The sequence below is a fragment of the Bombus bifarius genome, unplaced genomic scaffold, assembly GCF_011952205.1.
Source record: "Bombus bifarius isolate JDL3187 unplaced genomic scaffold, Bbif_JDL3187 scf7180000009125, whole genome shotgun sequence".
In the NCBI taxonomy this organism is placed as follows: Eukaryota; Metazoa; Arthropoda; class Insecta; order Hymenoptera; family Apidae; genus Bombus; species Bombus bifarius.
This window is the reverse complement of record NW_022884914.1, coordinates 983,816-1,004,490: the sequence shown is the minus strand read 5'-3', so window position 1 is coordinate 1,004,490 and position 20,675 is coordinate 983,816. Positions and strand designations below refer to the sequence as shown.

At 40.6% G+C, this 20,675-nt stretch overlaps 1 protein-coding gene across 1 annotated transcript; it reads right to left on the bottom strand.

The window, feature by feature from the left end:
* Positions 1-2,351: 2,351 nt before the first annotated feature.
* On the bottom strand, positions 2,352-20,335 carry LOC117213832 (neurotrimin-like). Its single transcript, XM_033459526.1, has 5 exons — positions 19,587-20,335; positions 11,006-11,157; positions 6,421-6,631; positions 5,005-5,301; positions 2,352-4,186 (listed from the first exon to the last, which is right to left on the bottom strand). The coding sequence occupies exons 1-5, from the start codon at positions 19,654-19,656 to the stop codon at positions 4,002-4,004; spliced, it is 915 nt and encodes a 304-aa protein (XP_033315417.1). The 5' UTR covers positions 19,657-20,335; the 3' UTR covers positions 2,352-4,001.
* Positions 20,336-20,675: the final 340 nt, after the last annotated feature.

Sequence of the window (20,675 nt, the reverse complement as noted above, 5' to 3'; positions counted from 1 at the left end):
TGACACGCGTGTAATTTTTCATGCACGTACTGTCACCAATTGCCGCGAAAAATTCAATTATACACGTGTACGTCCACACCTGGTTATATTATGTCAGATAATATAATCCTTCATTTATATCCGTTAGTTCTTACGCTAGGCGTTAATTAGTGTTACATCTAGTCGCGTGTGGCCGGCCCGTGCTATCCAGAAACGCTACTGCACACAGTTGCGCTTCTTTTTTGTTGCTCGATGCACCGATGTGCCAGAAAAAGCATGCGCGACGGTGCTACCCTCTATTCCTCTCCTTCTATCTTTCCTGTCTCTGCACTGTCGTCCGTTAATTTCTTTCTTCTTTCTCACTTCGTTTTCATCCTGTTTTGCTATATTTATTTTTGCAAGCGTCTTCGCTTAATCGAGGATCTCTTGAGCATGTTATGCAATAAATTCTAATGAGTTCGTGGAAATTGTACATAAATGTTCAAGGGTTATCGATCGAGGTAATAAACAGAAGTCGATGATGGTGCGACAATCGATCTATTACAAAATCCGCGTAATTTAAGAGAATCGAACGGTACGAGAATTCTCGATCGTGAATTCTATGTAGCTCTCATAATCAGCTGTTGCCTTCAAAGACGATCTGAACGAGCCGGTTAGCACGGGCGGCCAGACCCATTCGAATGCGTTTACGATCCGAAAAATTACACAGTAACGTTATTTATTTTTTTTTCTTGTTTGTTTCTTTAATGTAACACGTACGGCATATCGTTAATTAACGTAATGTTATTTATATACTATGTATTTACAATCACATGAATCGTAGATATTCTAACGTATCGTTCGTCTCGTTCGACTAATCTCCTATCCTGCTTTCCAGTGCCATCTACTCTTCGACTCACTCTCTCCCCCCAAAACCCTGGATTTCTTTCATTTTCTTCACGGTTATTATTCACAGTTATTCCCGATTATATTCCCCACAAAACGTTTTTATTTTTTTCTCCTAACTTTAATCCCACGTTGTATCTTCTCGCTATTTCTCCCGTGTTATTTATTGCGCCACTCTTTTCTAGTTCGAGCTGAAACTTGTTCAATATTTTAACACCGTTGTGCAACGTATTCTCGCGCGTACACACATATACATATATATATCTATCTGTTCGTTTGTATATATATATTTATATATATATTTATATATAATATAAAAAACAGTACTTCCTAATGCTTGCGAGGAGAAAGCAAATTTATAGGACGCCTCAGGCGACCCAAAAAGCTGTCCGTCCGTATGTTTATACAGCCGAACATGCAGAATGAGAAAACGGTCTGGGTCTTTGTTAGTTATAGCGATCATCCTCGTTATTTCGTATCAGATATATTTCGAAGCAGATTAGAATATGCAAATTACGAGTTTTCTCATATTTGTGGGTACCTTTATCGATCGACAATAGCAACCCCTCGATTCAAATATTTATAAAGAATTTTAAGAATTAATAAAAAAGGCGAAAGAAATCGTTTATACTATTTTTAATATTTGAATGTCGCGTTGGAGCTTGTATAGTGAACATGTAGCGTATGTACGTTTTACGTGATAGCGTTTATTCGGTAGTAATTATTGGTAATCTTATTTTTCTCGTGCGACCCATTCCGTTACGAAACTTGACACGCATGCACGGATATATAACACTTTTTTATTGGCTTGTGTTTATACTCAATGCGCTTCAAGTACCAAAATTTGTCACCGTGGATCGTCTCGAAGCAATCGGTACGTTCCATTTACGTCCTCTCTTTTTATTCGGTTTTCTTTGAGAAAAACGGCCAGCGATATTATTTATAGAACGAATCTCGTTGAACGTATTTTGGAATAGAACACTTTTGAATAATGCAGGCAGTGATATTTTTCGTCGTGGAATCGATAAATATGACAAGGGCAAGAGTTACCTTTTCAGTCATCAAACATCAAACGATTTTAGGTTCGTGTAAAAATATTCAGGAACTATGAGAAAGAAGAGTCGATCTCGTTGTATGATATAAATGGATTCTTAATGCGATTAATGGCTTCTTCCCAATTAGTGAAAATGATCTTAACTCTACGTCTTTAAGTAAATTACATATAAAGTTACGATATAGAATCACAAGCGATTTTTAAAACTAAACAATTCCTATTCGTTTGATCTTTCGGAGAAACTTTTCAGTACATCGACTTGAGAGATAAAGAAACAAGCGTAATTTCAATAATTCTAATACTGCAATTCTTTATCATTTTTCAGCTTCTGCAAATCTCATTTAATTTCGACTGATAATTGGCAATCGTAACGTTACTCTATTGCGTTTCGAGTTACGTAGAGAAGCTTCCATATTCTTATTAATTACGCTTCTTGTTCGATGTATAGAATGGCCGTAAAACATCCTCGTAGCTTAGAAAAAGGATTAGGAAAAACGAGGAAATTATTCGTACCTCATGCTGTCGGACGATTTCGACGGACCGTCTATCGGAGACGATCGTCGAGATGCATCTCTTTCTCTCGAGACGATCCCGAGTGCATGCGGTACACGGTCGAGTATAGACACATTTCGCTAATCGTCTCTCTAGTCGAATATAATTAATCACATCGCTTTTAAAAATTTCATCGAACAAGTTTCAATTCTATCGAGCGGCGCGGACGAAGTTCTCTGTCGGGATTCTACGAATACCTTGCGCGTATTTTACTTTTTTGTTACCGCCCCCCTTCTTTCAACCCTCCCAAGCCCATCTCGTCGATCTATATCCAACCTCATTTCCCTTTTCTTTCTGGCAAAGTCACACTCGTTCGTCGTCGAGTTAATCTCGATGTGAAAGAAACTACGAAACCCTCCCGACAGAATCTCGCGATCGATCACGAAGACTTCGTTACTGTTTGGCTTCCCGCGAGAATGACACGAAGATCGCGAAACACCTCTGACAATGACGGATAATGAATAAGAAGGGTGAAACTCGTCTCTCAAACTTACGTCTTAGTCGTCGTTTGTTTTCAGCTACAGGGGGGTTTTACACGATCCATTCTCACGATGGCATTTCGTTTAGGCAAATATGTACAATGATCACATATGATGTTTAGCGATTAGTTAGAATGATTGTTTAGAACGATAGAGTTGCGTAAAACTTGAGGGTATAAAAGGTTTCTATATCGCGCGTGTTTGAAATACTTGGAAGATCGTGTATTTATATATAATTCCTATAAAAAATTCGTCTTCTCGTCCCGCTTTTGAAGGAGAGGAAGGGTAATTCGCAAGCTTCGTGTCGTTCGTTTTCCTACCGCGACCAAGTAACCACTTTTCGACCGCGTGAAGAACTCGCGCCGAATTCACGGGTACTCCCCCGAGATTAATTAACCTCTAATTGCTAACGGCCGGATCATACTATCTCGACATGCTAAACGCGTTCCTTCTCGCCCTTACACCTTCGAGCTTCCCTCGTACACAGAGTAAAATCGTCGTTGGGACACCCGCGATCGACGATTGTCACGTTCACGGATGTCTCGATCGCGCACGACCGTGATCACGATCGAGTCGTTCGGAAAGCGGACTCGATCCTTCGTTGTGAAGATTTCTCCCTCGAAACACAGTAGTTTTCGCTGTACGATCATTTGTTGGTTAATCACTTAGAGAAAGGAAACCCGTCAGTTATGTGTGACCGACAATAAAAATCGACTATTTTACTAGCTGACTGAGAATTTTAAGATCTCTTTTGGCTTCCATGTCTCTTCGAAAGTAAAACGATATAGCAGCTTGCCAAAATGACGTAGATTATTACGTCGAATCGTTCGTGTTATTTTCTTGTCGTGGTTCTCTTCTCGCGGTTGCTCGCGTCCTTCGATCAACTTCTCTCCTTCCATCGTTCATCGGGTCACGAAGTCTTTCCGAAGAAGCCTCGCACGTACACTTTCTCTCGTCTCTTGTCGCTGGAACGTTCCTCGAGGCGCCTTCCAGGTCTCGTAGCAGGAGATAATCGATCATTTTTCGACATAGTCCTCTCATATCGTTTCTGATTATCGTTCCGGCGCGAAGTAAGATGGATTCTTCGAATAAAGGACCATGAGGATCAAAAGGGTGAGGACGAATAGGCGACTGCCGTGACTCGAATACAGCGTCACGACGCCCGCCAGCCACCATAGCGTCGGACAGCCACCCGGTGCCGAGCTGATCCCTCTTTGAATCGCGGCAGGATGCTCGCCTATATCAGAGAATCGATTTTTATATAGTTACTTTTATCACGACGGAAATATGACGTATTTAGCAATTTTCTTTCCTTTAACGCGATCGTCTTTTTTAGCGGACGTGCAATCATAAAGAATTTGGAAAACTTCCTAGATAGGCAGATCGATATGTTCGTTTGCAGTTAGAAAGTTGACCTTCTTTCTTGAAATTTGAAAAATATGGGACTTTGAAGAGTGTTTGAAACTTTTAATAAAGTTGAGAGTTTGAAATAGCATAGTAAGTTTAGTAGAATTTGTCTTTTTGACGTTCCCATTTTTACTTATACTCGTACGAAATACTTTTATATTTCTATATACTTACAAAAATTAATTAATTTTAAAGACATTCGTAGTAAAGGCCAGATAAAGATTAATGAACCGTTTCTAATTTTCCGTTGTCCAAAGATTGTATTTTATGTCCGTTCCGTTTGTACTCGCGATTAGATTTAAGAAGTTGACGAAGGATTAAATAGAAACTGTGTTAAATTATTAGCGAACTAATTTTGCCGAGTTAGTCTCTTTAACAAATGCAATTTGTATTTACCATTATATTTCGTTATAGAACTTTTTCAAACAGAGAGTATTAAGTTTCAAAGTAAATCTTTAAATCAGATTGATTTTAGCAAAGTAATATCGTTAGAACGTAAAAGATTTCCCTACAAACCTTCCCTAGTAAAGTTCCACGTTTACCAGGAATGATCCATTAAAAAGGAAAGGATGCTTTTTCGTTTCGTGTCACTGCAACGTAGAGCGATCACGAAAGTAATTTAAGTTACTGAAACGCGAAAATGCTTACCATTTAACACGTGAAGCTGCACGCTCGCGCTGTCCAAACTACTCGGACTGCAGGTGTAATTGCCCGAGTCTTCCCGCCTCGCTTTATGGATCACGAGACTGCTGACCGTGTCGTGATCGATTCTCTTCGTTTGGATGTCGATTTTGTTTAATTGGTAATCCAGAACGCGATCACCCTCGTGGTACCAGAAAACATAGAAAGGACCCTCAAGGGACTGCTTGATCACGCACCGTATGGCAACTGTGCTTCCGGTCTTCACGTACATGTCACGATCGCCTATGATTTCGATCTTTGGCACTGAAAAATCGGTAGCCAATATTTATCTTTTCTTTACGATTTAATGAATGACAGTGTAATGAAATAACAAAGAATTCGAAATAATTATTTTTCATCCTTCAGATCTTTTGTATTCCTGCTATCAAATATGAAAATTGCTATAGGGAATAAATATTAATGATTCCCTTATATGATGCCATTTTAGATACGACATTTGGATTACTCTATTTGACAACATTCTCTCGTGCTAAATTATGGAATGTCTAAACAAAAAACGAAACTAATTCAAGAATGTTGTACTAAAACTTGTTCTGTATCTTAGCAAATATTTAAATGAAATTATAAGAAAATATTATACGTTATAATAAATATTTAATATGATATCGTATATATAGAGGGAGCATAACAGTTTTGCTAAAACATTGTTATGAATGATCTTTTCTTTGATAATTTCAACATAATAATAAAGAATATGTTTGTTTTTGCGATGGAAAGCTTTATTTCTACTGATTATCGTATTATTAACGATAACCAACTACATATCGTGAGACACGGAACATGTTAATCAAAGAAAAATAGTAAGTGTATTGTACTCACGATACTTTAATCTTTTATTTAAATTTTTTCTACTTAAACAATATATCAAAGAATATTTCTCTACGGGGTTAATACAAGTTGAGAAGTGGTAATTGCCGTGGGTCATCCGTGGCCCATGTGGCATCGAACGTGTTAAATGTAACGCAAGAAGGTGATCGAACGACAAAGAAAATTAATTACTAAATACACCGAGCGATTATTCGAGCGAACATTTTAGCGCCTCGCACGTACGAGTTACGTGAAAGAGAGAATGTCTGTATTTTACGCTCGTATAATTTTTTATCACGTCGATGGAACATGGTTCGCGAAGTGTTCCGTCGATCGATGACAGAGCTCTTCTCTGACAACATAAAAATAACACTGGCGTAGAATTGAACGACGATGGTCAATGGTTAATTTCTAAATGTACCGGAAATATCGATATGTCATTGAAAAAAAAAAGGATATTACATTATTTACACTTTCGATCGTATCTTACTAATTATTCATCTTAATATTGAAAAATATTGTTATTGTTATCAAAGAATGTTCACGCGATCTCACCGACGATGTTGAGCTTGATGATGTGACTCTTCTTCGGATCGGTCGAGATTTGGCACTCGTACTCGCCTTCGTCACGTGCCTGCACGTACTTAACCTGCAGGGTCCAGGTGTCCGACGCGTCTACGAAAAGCGCCTGGAACCTTTCGTCCGGGATAAACATTGTTCTATCTACCGAGAGGATATGCGAGTCCCTTCTTCTGATCCACGACACCTTTCATATTTGAGGAACAAACAGATTAATTTTAATAATATCGTCAATATATTATACTCGTCTGTTATCGTCTCATTATTATTGTGATACAATGGTTTGCTATAAATTCTGAAGCTCACAGTATTAATATTTCAATATAATTATTATTAACTCTATTTCTGACCAAATTTAATTAACTCTAATTCAACTGTGTCCTGCTATACTCTGCAATGTTAATGTTACATAAATAATATTAAGGATTTAATATTAAAGATTTGATGTACCATGTAGATATAGGAATGTGCTATAAATTCAAAATTTTCCGTCCGAAATACGTGACCGAACTTTAGAAGCGTGTCCTACTTATTTTAAAGCTAACAATAGGTTTGTATAAATATGAAGCATTCTTTAGAAGAAATACATTTTTCTTGGAAGATATTTACGGTCCAGAGGAAGATAATATGATCTGAATTATTTCGTGTGACAACATACTGATTATTTTTCAGCGGTGTAACATATCAACACACAAGGTGATAAACTTGCGAAGTGTTCTTACGAAACTTTGACACAGACGAAGAGTGTTTAAAACTTGTTTAGAACTCGGACAGGAAGAGTTTTCCGAGTCATGTTTCTATGGTCTTTTTTCATCTTTAAAGTGACTAGAACATGGTTTGAAAGTTTGGTCACCTACTTCAGAATATTCTATATTCTTATATTTGAACCGAGATAGTGTATACTTCTATTTTTTTTTTTTTTTAATCTAAACGTGTAAAGTATACAGCAACGCTTCTATTGTGTTTTAACATGCCAAAAGAATATAAGAAATTCTATCTGCATATCTTATTTAACTTTGTCTTTACATAATATCGATCTTTCTCTTTAACTTTTAGTTCTTTCTATATAAATTACAGCTAACATAAATATTCAAAAATTTAACTTTCTACAAGTTATTCGATATTCATTGATATCGAGTATACGTTTGTTTGACTACTTTAACACGAATAAAGTTCTTACGGAGGTTTTATACCTTCGCAATTTATATGTTTCGAAACTTGACAATCCTTCATGTTACACAGTATTACACTTTAAAACTTTTTATTACACTTTTTACGATTTCTTTCGTTTAAAAGTAGACACTCTATAAAACAAGAAAGTAACTGTAATCGAAAAACGAACTTACATAAAATACTCTAACTTCTTTTATTGTCTTTGCATATTAGATCCGCCGTACTCTGCATCATAAACATGAATTTACAGTAAGCTCGGAAATTAACAAACAACGTAAACATTTCGTCCCACTTTTATTTATCAAACTAACAATATTTTAGCGAAACGAAGCAATTAATATTCATTAGCGATTGAAGGAAAATCGAAAAGCAGGAAATAGCAGTCGTATATGATCCCCCTCATCAATCCGAGCAGAGGAAAAATCCGCTCCAATTCGATGCTTTTTGCTCGGCATGGACGCATTGCGAGAATTATTAATCCCTTCTCCAATACGTAGCGTGGCTCTATTGTTAGATTTTTGGTCCAGAGCGCGGCCGTTTCTTCCACGTCGTGGCGAACAAAAAGCGAAATAAAGCAACAGACACGTTTCCAGTGACGAAGTGAAATTCAACCGTGTCTGGCTGAAAATTCGCAAGCTCCTCCCTGGACTGAATACAGGACAGAGAAACCAGGCTGCGGAAAAAGCGCGGAATACGCGAGCCGGCCGAGATGGAAAAAGAACCCCTGGCACGACTTTTCGATCTCGCTCGATCAATCTTCTTTCCCTTGTCTAGGGTTAATTTATCGTGCGTCGAACGGTTTCGCGGACGTTTCTTCCTTTCTTTTACCGTCGATTCCAGGCAGTTACACGAAAGAAAACCGTATTAGAAGTACATTCAATCTATCCGCGCGATAAGTATAGCCAGAAACAGGTCGATTCGCCGCACGTTACGCGATGTTTTCCCTTGATGTGACGTCGACTTACAATCGAGGAAAGGTTGTAATCCACAAAGTAGAGTAATTGCTTCTTTGTTCGTGTCTGGCGATCAAAAGATCAAGGATAGAGTTTACAATTCAAGCCACGCGCGAAATATTTGCAAGCAGTACATACTCGGCTGCATCGATAGTAATCGGCGAAATGTAATCTCCTGGTCGGTTTCTGAAGCGCAATCGTTATCTGGGAAATTCCAAACCGAACGGAATTCGTTTATCTCGGCGAACGGCGTGCGTTGAAACCGAGGAGAACCGACCTTCCCATCTTTTTCTATTTCTCTCTACCTTTTTCTCTGGCTCAATTACGATTGTCGTGCCATTAATTTCCAGGAAGAAAGCAATAAATTAGTAAATCCCGTTTCTAGCTTTGCGTTACGTTCCATCGATCGCCTTCCGGCTTTTCTGGAATTTCTTTCGAAACTTTTACGGGACTTTTAACTTCGCCGATCCCCAGATACGAAAGGGATTTAATTGCATCGACATGAATCTCGAAATCCTTTCTTCGAATTTCGCCGACCATTCGGTTGCGCACCCAATTCCACGAACACGGACCGATTATCCTATTTTATTTTCTATTGCAATGCAATATATGAGGTGTCTTATAATTACAGATCGATTAAAGGACGAATGGATCAACGAATGTTTAGTATGCGTAATTTGTTTAGTATACATACGTCCATTTTTGTTCTATACTTTAGTGTTGTGGCAAAACTTCAAAAAGTTAGGTTTTAGGAATCTATAAATAAGCAACTGTTCATATTTCGATTGTCTTAGCAGAGACTAATAAAATTTCATGTAAAAATAGATCTCCTATTTTTTGATATATCTTCTCATTTTTGGCCAAAATAAATTACATCACATTTATACTTACGAAGACTAAAATCAATCTATCTAAATTTCAATTTTAATATTATTAATAATTTTTAATTCTACCAAGTATACACGTATACACTGTAGAAGTTAGCGAGTTAACTGTGAAAATGAAACAACATAATCTTCGAATAAGTATATAACACAATACAAAATGTTTTATCTAAACGACCAATGTCCAAGAATTGGATTTTTAAATTAGTTAAAATGTAAAGGAAGATCGAACATGTGATATTGGACAAAAATATTCCGCCTTCCGCCTGATTGATTTATAGCTCAGGTACGTCTCGTATATTTCCACTCACATTCCACCGAACGAAAGACGTGGAAACAAATGCAAAGTCACCGGCACGACCGTGTTCCGCAAATCGTCCGTGGAGAGTAATCGCTTTCAATCGTGTTTCTTGGTAGCGTGGTACAATGGTCGCCGACAGAAAGTCAGTGGGAAAGGTACGTTTAATTTTACGCGCGATAAATATCAAAAGAATAAAAAGGTAAGGGGGTGTAAAGGGGTCGCGACTCTATGGGTTCGCGGCCCTTAAGTACGCAATCGGACGATTATACAAGGGTCGCGTGTCGCCAGACACTTAGTCCTGCCTGTTTCGACATACAAGTTTCGTTATTGCACACACCAGTGAAGGTAAAATCTCACTAACGAGTGATACAGGCCGCGCACAAAAACATTTACCGCTCTGTCCTCTTGTCAGTCTCCCAAAAGAACCAGCCCCCTGTCACCGTTATCTGGGTTACTTCCATGTGGGGGCCATTTCTCTCTCTTCTTTTCTTCTTTATTCCCTTTCAATCTCTCTCTCTCTTCCTCTCTTTCTCTTCCTCGCCTCTCTCTCTCTTTCGTGAATCGTAAAATTCACGCGGCTCGTATAATCCGCCCTAATGGTCGTGAACGCAGACAGATTAGACTTTTATAGTTTCGCATAAATTCCCACGCAGATAGAGTCAGGATGTGTATCGGGATCGGCGGTTTATCGCGGCCATTTCGATTATTGTAATAGCGCGAACCGGACGGTTTAGCGACGCGGAATATCGACGGAAACGGAGGACCGATAGTACAACTTTTCGATGGCGAATCAGCGGCTTCATGGAAACCAACGGCACGATACTATCGGTACACCACCGTCACCTCACAGAAAACTGGGTATTCGCGTGCAAATAAATTCGCTTTATCTGCAAGCAGGCGGCGTCGGTATCCGGTCGTGCTTTTTGCAAGGAACTGGGATGAGATAACGGCTTTCCCAAAGTTTCTCGCCGGAGTTGAATCGAAATTAAGGAATCTGTAATTTAGGGATTCGTAATTTTGACCGCGCACCATCCGCAATCGTTCACCTGTCCTGTCTGCCGCAACTACTTCTTTTTGTACTTGTTTTGAACGTTTGCAAACGTTCGTAGAACTTCCAGTAAATTTTGTCTGATCTTAAGATCCGTATATAACGAGAGTTACGCGAATGTTCCAAGTTTTAATTGGTAGCGTTTTGTTGTATGGAAGGACACAAAGGGGAAAATGAGAATAATTAGGGGCAAAGGACTTACCGATTTATTACCAAGCTGTCGCACTTTGCACGGCAAGTAAGCATGACTTCCCAGTTGAGCCGTGATGTTCGTGGGGGTGTTTGAATCGAAGTACGGCCCCGTGTAAATCCCGTCGAACCTCTTCACTAACGAATGGGATCTTGTGCTCACCCCTGCAAGATTTCATCGATTTTCAGACGAAGACGTATGTACACAGGCTAAATGTATATTCTTCACAGGTTTAATCGAAAATTTAAATATAAAGTAGTAAAGAAGTTCCATTTTAGTAAATCAATTTATTTAATTCAGGTATTTTAGATATGTTAAAATTGTATCCATGTTCTATTAGACGGAATGTTTAATCTTGCACGAATGTAGAATCAAACATAATATTTTTCATCTGTAGGATTTGAAAAATTAAACAGTATTTTAGTAGTAAGAAGAACGTATTTCTGTGACTGTATCTTAATATAAGTTCCGGTATTTATATTCTGCTCTTCATTTATTTGACGTAAGGTATGTAGAAAAGCCATCTCTCTGGTCGCTAATTTAAAATATCCGTTTCAAACTTAAAAACATCTTTCGTGTCATACTCGTCGTATTTTTACCAAAAATTGTTAAATTCACAGAATGCCATTGCAACACTCAATACCTTCTCTTTCCACATAATCTTTTTACAGGCACGAAACATTTGCACGAATCTCCGTCAAAGTTCGCTTCTAATCCGAACGTTTGTTACGTTTAAGAAGAATACATTAACACGGCGGCTATACCGCGAGAGCTGGTTATTCTTGACGAATTTACATTGTACGGGTAGCGTTTCCATGATGGAATAATAAAAGGATCGCGGTACTATACTGTATTTCGCATTCGTGACGTCCATGTACGATGCCATCCTGTCTCGTTTTCTCTCTGTGGCCGCATCTATGCTCCTTTTCCCTTTACCTTCCGGAATAAATCCTATCAGAGAGCTTCTACCAGGCCATCGTGCATCGAGGAAATGGATACTAATCCAGGGGATTCCGATCCTGGGTATCCAAAGTCGGATCAGCATTCGCCCCGGGAAAGCAACCGTGGGCTTCGTTCCAACGACCTTGAGGACCCACTTCCGGACTAGCGTTCGAGGGATAAAAGGAAACCCGTACTCGTTCATGCGTTGCACTGCGATATGGTATCGTATGTATTCTGCGTTTGGCTACGTTTATTTTTTCGAACGTATCTTCTGGAAATGTATTCAGAAAATCAACGCATATCCGGAAATTACTAGGTTCGACATACGGGTGCTTCGTCGAGAACGTTCATGGAAAGCTTAGAACGATATCACGGCGCGTAGAAAATCCGTGCGTCCCGTGTATCTGCGGGAATTGAAAGGAGCCTTTCGATTTATCGTCGACTGAAAGTCTCGAAAGTCCGCACGAGAACATGCGAGAAACGTCGAAGTGGAAGAACTCGATAAAACAGCTATTCGATGGAACTTTCTTGCACTCGCTTCGTAAGATACCGTTGGCAACTCGTCGCACGCTTAACAGAGGTTTATTCGTTTTTAACGCCGATGCCAAAACGACTCTGCAGGATGTTATGCAGGAATAGAGGAAATATTCGATGAATGTCGACACATCGTGATAAAGAGTTTATGGTAATAAGGAATTGTCTGAGACCGAGGTATCCATTCTTGCTGTAATTCACGAATTCATAGTTATTTATATGGCATCCGTAACGAGAAAAACAATTGGCCGACGCGGGGACTCGGATACGGTTCCTTCATTTATTGGACGACCGCTCTATTGATTGAGTTATTCAGGTCATCAACAACTTTTTCTTCCCGGTCTGCTGCTCGAAAATAGCTGCTATCGACGTATTACTTTTCACGTTTCCTTGCTGTATTTTTGATGCCCCGGTGACAAATCGTGGAACCTACATTTCGCTGCTCTAACTGGTATTATTGTTCTTTCCTTGGGTGTCATATTTCTTTTTATTTGCTTTTTATTTTTCCCATTTATTCTATTTCAGTAGAAGAGTAAAGACCTTGTAAGTTTATCGAGATTAATTAATAACGTAATATGACGATTTAGTTGTGGCGTAGTGATTTTTCCTTTAGACGTAGTTTTGCTTCTAGCAAGTAGTGCCAGTCATTGCCGCATTACAAACAAAAAGTTCCGGGTCGGCCGCAAATGACGTCATTGCAGGGAACGTGTTAAGGGAGTATAAGAAGAACGCATTAACCGTATTGCTGTATTATTCAACATATTTTAAGCGGCCGAATGAAAGAATGGTAAAAGAAACTGATATCGTGTTCGTACTTTCTCTTTACGTTGGCGCTGCTCCGAACGAAGTATAATGAGAATGTATTATGACAGCCGACGGAGTAGATAAGGAAGTTGACGATATATTTCAGTTACACTAATTTCTGTACATTACGCCTAAGGACTGAATAACATTCCCTCGTCATTTTGGATATCTTGTAATGACAGAACGTTTTCGTTGTTGAAAATATAAAGATAGCATTTCTATATTTAACCACAAACGAAGTAAAATGTGAATGTATCATGACACGCTACATAAGTATCTGTTATATATCTACTGATTTCTACAAATCATATAGAATACCTGAATAATGTTTTCGATATTTTAGAAATTGTATAATAATAAAGCCCATTTGCTGTTAAAAATAAGAAAATTGATTGCCATTAAAATTAGTTTTATAAAATTCATCGCTGATAGATGACATTAATAAATAATGTAAATAAATAAATAAATTCCAAGATAAATTTGAAAGACTAATGTCACTAGATATCGCAGATAAAAATACAATTAATGAAATAGAATTTACATAGAAACTTGTTTCAGACATTAAGCTATTTATTTAGTGTCTAAGCTAATCGTCTACTTTCCTCTATTTTTGAATCTATAACTATAACATGCGTGGCTTTCGAACGACTCATATATCATACAAATACTAATTTTACATTATCGTACAGATCGATGTTACCTATATGATAGAATTATATAGAAAAGGATTTAGTGAGATCAGAGACAAAACAGGATCAACGAGACACGGTGAATTATAGGAACTCCTGCGACGTTCAATCGATCGAAAACGCGGCATCGCGCAGAGCAGTGTCTGCAAAAATCGAACGTCCGCATTGGCAAATAACATCCGGCCAGATAAATCCACACCCTTTCAATAATGCCGGTATTCATAACATTTAGAGTGCACGGATTATTGCATTATTGGCATCGCTTGATCGGGGTAAACGTTCGAGCGGTCGGGTCGAGTGTGTCAAACCGGGCTCACGTCGGCGCGCGGCGTCCGAGTTTTCGCCAGTTGCATATATCGAAGGTCCGTAATATCCGCAATTGGCCGATGCAATTCTGGTCTGATATTATACTACTACGTTTCAACGAATGCTCAGCTGCTCGCTACTTACGTCCCGTTACGGAAGCGTTTCGTCGTCTAGAGCGCATCCGGTTTTTAAGAGCGAGGCGAAATGCACCGATGTGACGCATTACGTCGTCGACGAAATAGCTCCTATTTTCGAACGTGATTTTAAACACACGGAAGTTATCGTTTCTGTCACAATGGCTCGTACACAACCGCAACGAGAATACAGGGCATTAAACGGCGTTCATCTTGCTCATCGTTGTTTGAAAACGATTCGAACTAACTTCGAGCGAGTCAAGCCGCCTGGGCACTCGGAGGATGAAGTTCCATTGACCACTCGAAAGAATGAGAAGCTTAAAGGAACGTCGCTAGAATCCCGAGGACAAAAATACCATCGCTGACATCGTGAACGATGGCTTTTCTAATCAATAGAAAACCAGTAAGAGAGAACTTGGTAACAGACAAGCGTCCAAGTCGTGCGAACTCGATGATCGATCCGTGAACGAGTCTATCGGATCGTATCCCGCTAATTCACGGTTTCGAACCGATATCCTTTTAACTGCATCTCGGGCAATCGCTACACGCTCGATGAATCGATTTGCCAACGCGTTTCCGTTCAGACGGCGCGAATTGGATTGGCAATCAGTGCGCACCGACCCGGTATCGCGAATACTGGAGACGCGCACGACCAATCGAGGCTCATCCTTCTAGGACACTCGGTCCTCCGATTAAAGAATCCTTCAGGAATGCAAAATATTAGGCGCAAGGGTTACGGTTCGAACTGGAATCCCGCAAAGCTGAGACTCGTCGTAAAATGAATATAAGTAGACGTGAACGTAGCGTTACCGTGTGTCTCTATTCTTTTTCTCAGAGTCGTTCTAAGCTGCGAGTTGAATTATTTCGACGTGCTCGGTGATTATCGTTCTCGACATTCCTGGAAATCATGTTTCACGCCAAGATTACAGAGAAAGAACAAAGGTGGGATGGGAGGTAGAGAGAAAAGCAGGAGAGAAAGAGGAACAAAGCGGCTGATTGTGTGGTTGGTGCAACGCGTCGCTTATGACCGTTCGTAAATTTCAGAGGGAATGAATCATTCACGAAGGCAAACAGAAGGGGGTTGAAGTTGTTAGCGATAGAGCTGTGCACTACACTGAATCGTAACACGAATTGCACGTCTGCAGGTGTAATTATATTTCTATCTCTGCTGCATTTATAAGGAATATGTAACTAAGAGTACGTGAGTATTTCTTTGAAAGAAGATGAGTATAATTATGAGAGAGATTTTTGAAGGAAGCGTACCGAAAAGAAAGGTTAAGTACAAAATGAAATTAATAAGCGTTTGTTCTTTAAACAAAAGAGATATAGTTACCACGGAAATGTACTTACATGAATTGTATATTCATCGGGTGATGAAACTACATTCCTATTTTTGTTACGGTTTAGAAGAAAGAGTGCAGCTCAAAAGAGAAAGATTTTTGAAGTAAATATTTACAACATAGAGACTGATAAAAATTATTTGTTTTACAATAAAACGAATATAATATTGTGAGAGAAACTTTGAAGTTTCATAGTAACATAGCAAGTTCATTCAAGTAACATAGCAATCTATGATCAACAGTACTAAGCGTGTATTTGCGGAACTATGTAACCATCCTCTTACCCATTACGAAAAAGAGTATGCGATTACAAGAGAGATTCTTGAAAGGTATAGGTTCAGGAAGGAAAGATGAATTGCAAACTGAAGATTAATAACTATTTGTTTTTCATACAAAGAGAAATAATCGCGCAGAGAGAATCGAATCTGTAACAACACAGGAATCCACGATCAAAACTGTTAAATGTTTTTGATCCATAAATTATGTTGTTTTAGAAAATAAATGGCCCAACGATACTGCTACATTTCAAATAACCTGGTAGATCTGAGAATTCATCGGTACTACGCCAACATAGAGAGGTTTGCATATTCCATAAATTTCCTTGAGTAATGTCGAATCTAGATTGTTTTGACATGAACGATGGTTATCCGTGAGAAATTTAAACGCGCGTGTCAAAACGAAACTCTCGGCAAAGTTATACATACGTGTATCTTGTTGCGTTGTAATTACGATTGAGTGAAATTACGAATTAAACCGATATGTAATTAAAACATGTTTATGGTTTATCTGCGTGTCAACGTACTGATTAATGTTAATGCGCTTATCGTGCGTTTGAGCGCAAAGAGAATGATGCACCGATAGATTATTATTAACTGTGAACCATTATAAATGCGGATAGGTTTCTGTTGGATGTTGCGCAATTAAATGAAATGGTCCGTAAAAATAATAAAAGATAAAAAAGGAAGGGGGAAAAAAAGAAAAATACCTGAACCTACGTCGAAAGATGGGTGAAAGTGGAAATAAATTTCTTGGAAACAGAAAGAGGATTTCTGACAGATATTTCCCAGGAGACGATAGAGCACGGTCGATGCGGAAAATCGAGCATCGACGGGGTTGCGTTTTCGCCGCTTTATTAGAACTACACGTACAAGTGTTCGATGTAATTTTACGACGTCATCGGACACTAATCTCAGACATAAATCTGGATTCTCGGTTCCCTCGAAGATCGTTCTTCCTAGCCCTCCCAGTGAGGCTAACTCGATTTTCTGTCTTACTAGTTCATCAAACATTTACGTTCCACTACTTCCATCGTACATTTTCCACGCTGCACGCCGAGTTAATGGTTATCGTTCGATTGTCGCTTAAAACAGCCGATATTAAGCGAATAATTATTTACGTCCCCAGCGATATCGTCCGATTTGGTTCAAACAAAATTCAAAGTTACGATCTTTAATTGTATAAGAAGAGAAATAACAAGGAATGCTCGACGTTTTCATCTCTTTTCATTTTCGATCGAACATATTTGCTTGCAATATCTCGAAGAACATTTTCCTCACTTTCTAGTGACTACTACGAACGATCAATCACCGATACGCGGTACAAAACGCGTTAATAATTGCATTTAATTTCACGTTGTTTGATAAAAATCTGTTTGAACAAGAGCAATGTAACGTATTAACGCAACACAGAGTTCATGAATAATGGAACCGAAACATCGTGTAAGATCTAACCCCGATACAGTTTAGACGAGCAGACATCCGAGAAAGCGATTTCCTGTGGCGATGGTTGAAACACCGAAATTCTCATTCGGAGGTAACAATGTTGGTCGGTTAATCATCCTGGGGTATAATCAGTGGCTGTGCTACGATTATGTTACGAGTGGAAAGTGCATAATGTATCCCGTCGATACGTACAATAGAAATTGTTTTCGTGTTGCGGATTCGAGTACGGTTGGGCGTGTAGACGAATCCAATTAAGAGTATGAGATGGGGATAGAAAACGACGTGGGCCAGAACACGGTAAATTGTTTAACAAAATTACCGACTGTACGTCAGTTGCGTTAATGGCATCGATTTGTGCTCCGTTCGCAAGTTCTACGAGTGTCGTTTAGTTCGCGGTTTGGCAGCCTTTCGTGTGTGTTTCAACGGTTCCCGCTTTCTCTCTTACTCCGTCGCGGTTCGTTCGATAACAGCCGCGTCGAAAGCGACGAATGGAACGTATTTATAAAGCGACCGACGCGGATAATGAACGACCCGATCGACAACAACTTGATGCCCACTTTGCATACTGAAATGTTTCCACGTTACATGCATCTACGTCGATCGATAAGAAAAAAGCACCGTCTGATACGGCCGTGCTTGATAAATCCTTTTTATCGGGCCTCTTCTCTTTTTTTCTCCTGCAAGATACAAGAGTCCTGAGAAGAGTTCTCCAATACAAAGGAGAAATTATTGCAAGACCGACGAGGGTGCTGGTAGTCTCTGTATCAAGGGGAAACGGTATCCTGGAAGATCATTAAGATAAAACATGTCGAGGGTAGCGATCCGTGAATTAATGGACTATCCATTGAATCAGCAAAAAAAAAAAAAAAAAAAGAGAAGAAAAGAACTAACGCGAGGAGGGAAGAAGTAATTAACACGCTTATGGCGCGACTAACAGGGATTTTCATAAGAGTTACATAAGCCTCGAGATCGACGCTTCGCTGCTACGAAGATGTGGGTAATTGCACGGTTATCGCGGCGTGACCTGTTTAAGAGACGGACCATCGACTATATTCTTTTGATACCGGCGTAACACCATAAACGGGAAGCAGTAAACGCGAATAGCGTTTTAACTGATATAATTAAGTTTGAAGTTATTATTTTGTCGTCAGGAAGGCTATCAGGTGCAAACTGAGCAACATAGATACGAGCGGTATTACACGATCGACTGCCACGATCTTCGTTCGCATTACTTGTCTGTGATGTTAGAGTCGGTTTGATCGACAAACTGCGAAAATCTTCAGTGAAAAGTGTATATAAAAAGGAGCTAACCGTATCATCGCGATGCAGCCGCGCGAGAGATGAAATCGATAGACACGTCCCTGAACGACGTCAGAGCGAAGATGAGGGAACACGCTACCCTTCTGTCATCACCTCGCCCCCTAGTTCACGATGACGGAATCATCGAGTCGACACGGTGACCCGACAAGGATGGCGAAGAATAAAAAAAATCTAGCGATCCGAGAGACAAAGGGAAGAATAGGGAAAATACAATACTGTCGCCGCGACAAACAAGGGTGGCGCTAGATACAGCCCTGGACCGGGTCCGGAAGCAGCCCCCTCCCTCCTCCTGCCTATGAGTCCTCCTTTTTCCCTCCACTCGCGTATCTCGATCTTCTCGCGTCCATCGATCGCGAATACACACGATCAGCTGCCGAATTCTTCACATTTGAGTCGGACCTACGCGACACAGGTTTGTATGCACGCGTGCTAATTCACGTACGCACAGTTACACCCCAAAATCTGATCGATCCATCCGCAGTACAAGTCTTCAGTACAGCCCCGCCTGGCCCCTTTCCTCCCCCCTCGTCGTTCTCACGTCACGCGGCCCCCCCTTATCACCCTGAAAAGACGCGCGTGTTGCTAGTCCATCAGTGATCCGAACCTAGGATACGCGAGATTCACGATTACCAGAAACCATCTGGTTAGGTGATTTGCCAGCCATCCTATGACGCGACTACCAGACGTCAACGCGTGTGCACTTTCCCGCGGGAATCTCGAAAGATCGATGCACGATCTGCGAGAGCTCGAATCCTCTTTCGAGAGCGAACGAACATATGTCACGCGGGTGAAATTGATCTTACCGGTGATGCCTAGGAGAATCCAGCACACGAGGCACAAGACGTAGTAATTCACGTAAGAGGATCTCCTCATGATGACGAAGACAGTGACGACGACGACGACGACGACGAGAACGACGACGCAGTTGCCTTCGACGGGTCCACTGACATCTCAAAACAACCAGCACACCAAAGATCGGTGCACCCTCTCACTCCTAACCCTCCGTCATCACTCTGTTCATCCTCCTTGACTCGATGCTACCAGACCTCGTGCATAGTACGATTCTTTATCACCCTCGACGTTTTTTTTTCTCTTTCGTTTGTCACGCACAATGCCTCTTATACGGATACACCACCGTGGTATCGGTGTCGCACTGATCACATATTATCTCCCAATTAGTCGTCGATTAGGCACGCCAATCCTGAACGATGTACCTCTTATACACCGTATCGTGTTTGCTCGAGACGACGTGGTACGTTTTCCTCAACGTGTGTGTTTAAAGGTTGTAGCACGTTTCCTCTCGATGGCGGACAACCGAAACGCGACGTCGTATACGCGAGGCTGTCACTACGGGGGCTTATACGTCGTCGCGTGATATGGCCCCTTTTCCGACCGATCCTTCAAACACGGCTAACTACGACCGAGTTTTGCGTACGGGTCGTCTGCGGTTCGTCGTCCCGGGCGAAGCTCTGAAACCGCCGGGCCTCCAGTGGCACTGCCCGCGCCCGCCCGGGGATTCCGCGCAGGCGTGCTCTTTCTCCTCTACTCTGCCGATCAGTCAGCCTCCTCCTTCCTCCAGGCCTCCTACTCTCGTCCCATCCTCGTCTCTTCTTACTCCATTCTCCTTCTCGATCTTCTTCTCTGATTACTACTACTACCGCTACTACTACCACTACCGTCGTTGCCGTCGTCGTTGTCGTCGTCGTCGTCCTCGTCGTCGTCGTCGTCCTCGTCGTCGTCGTCGTCGTCGTCGACGTCGTCCTCCTCCTCGCTGTTCCCGTTGTGTCGTCGTCACTACTGCCACCGACAGTGCTACTGCTGCTCACCGTACTACTACCACTGATCAACGTGGCTCCTGCTACTGCTGCTTTTGCTGCTTCTGCTACTTCTGT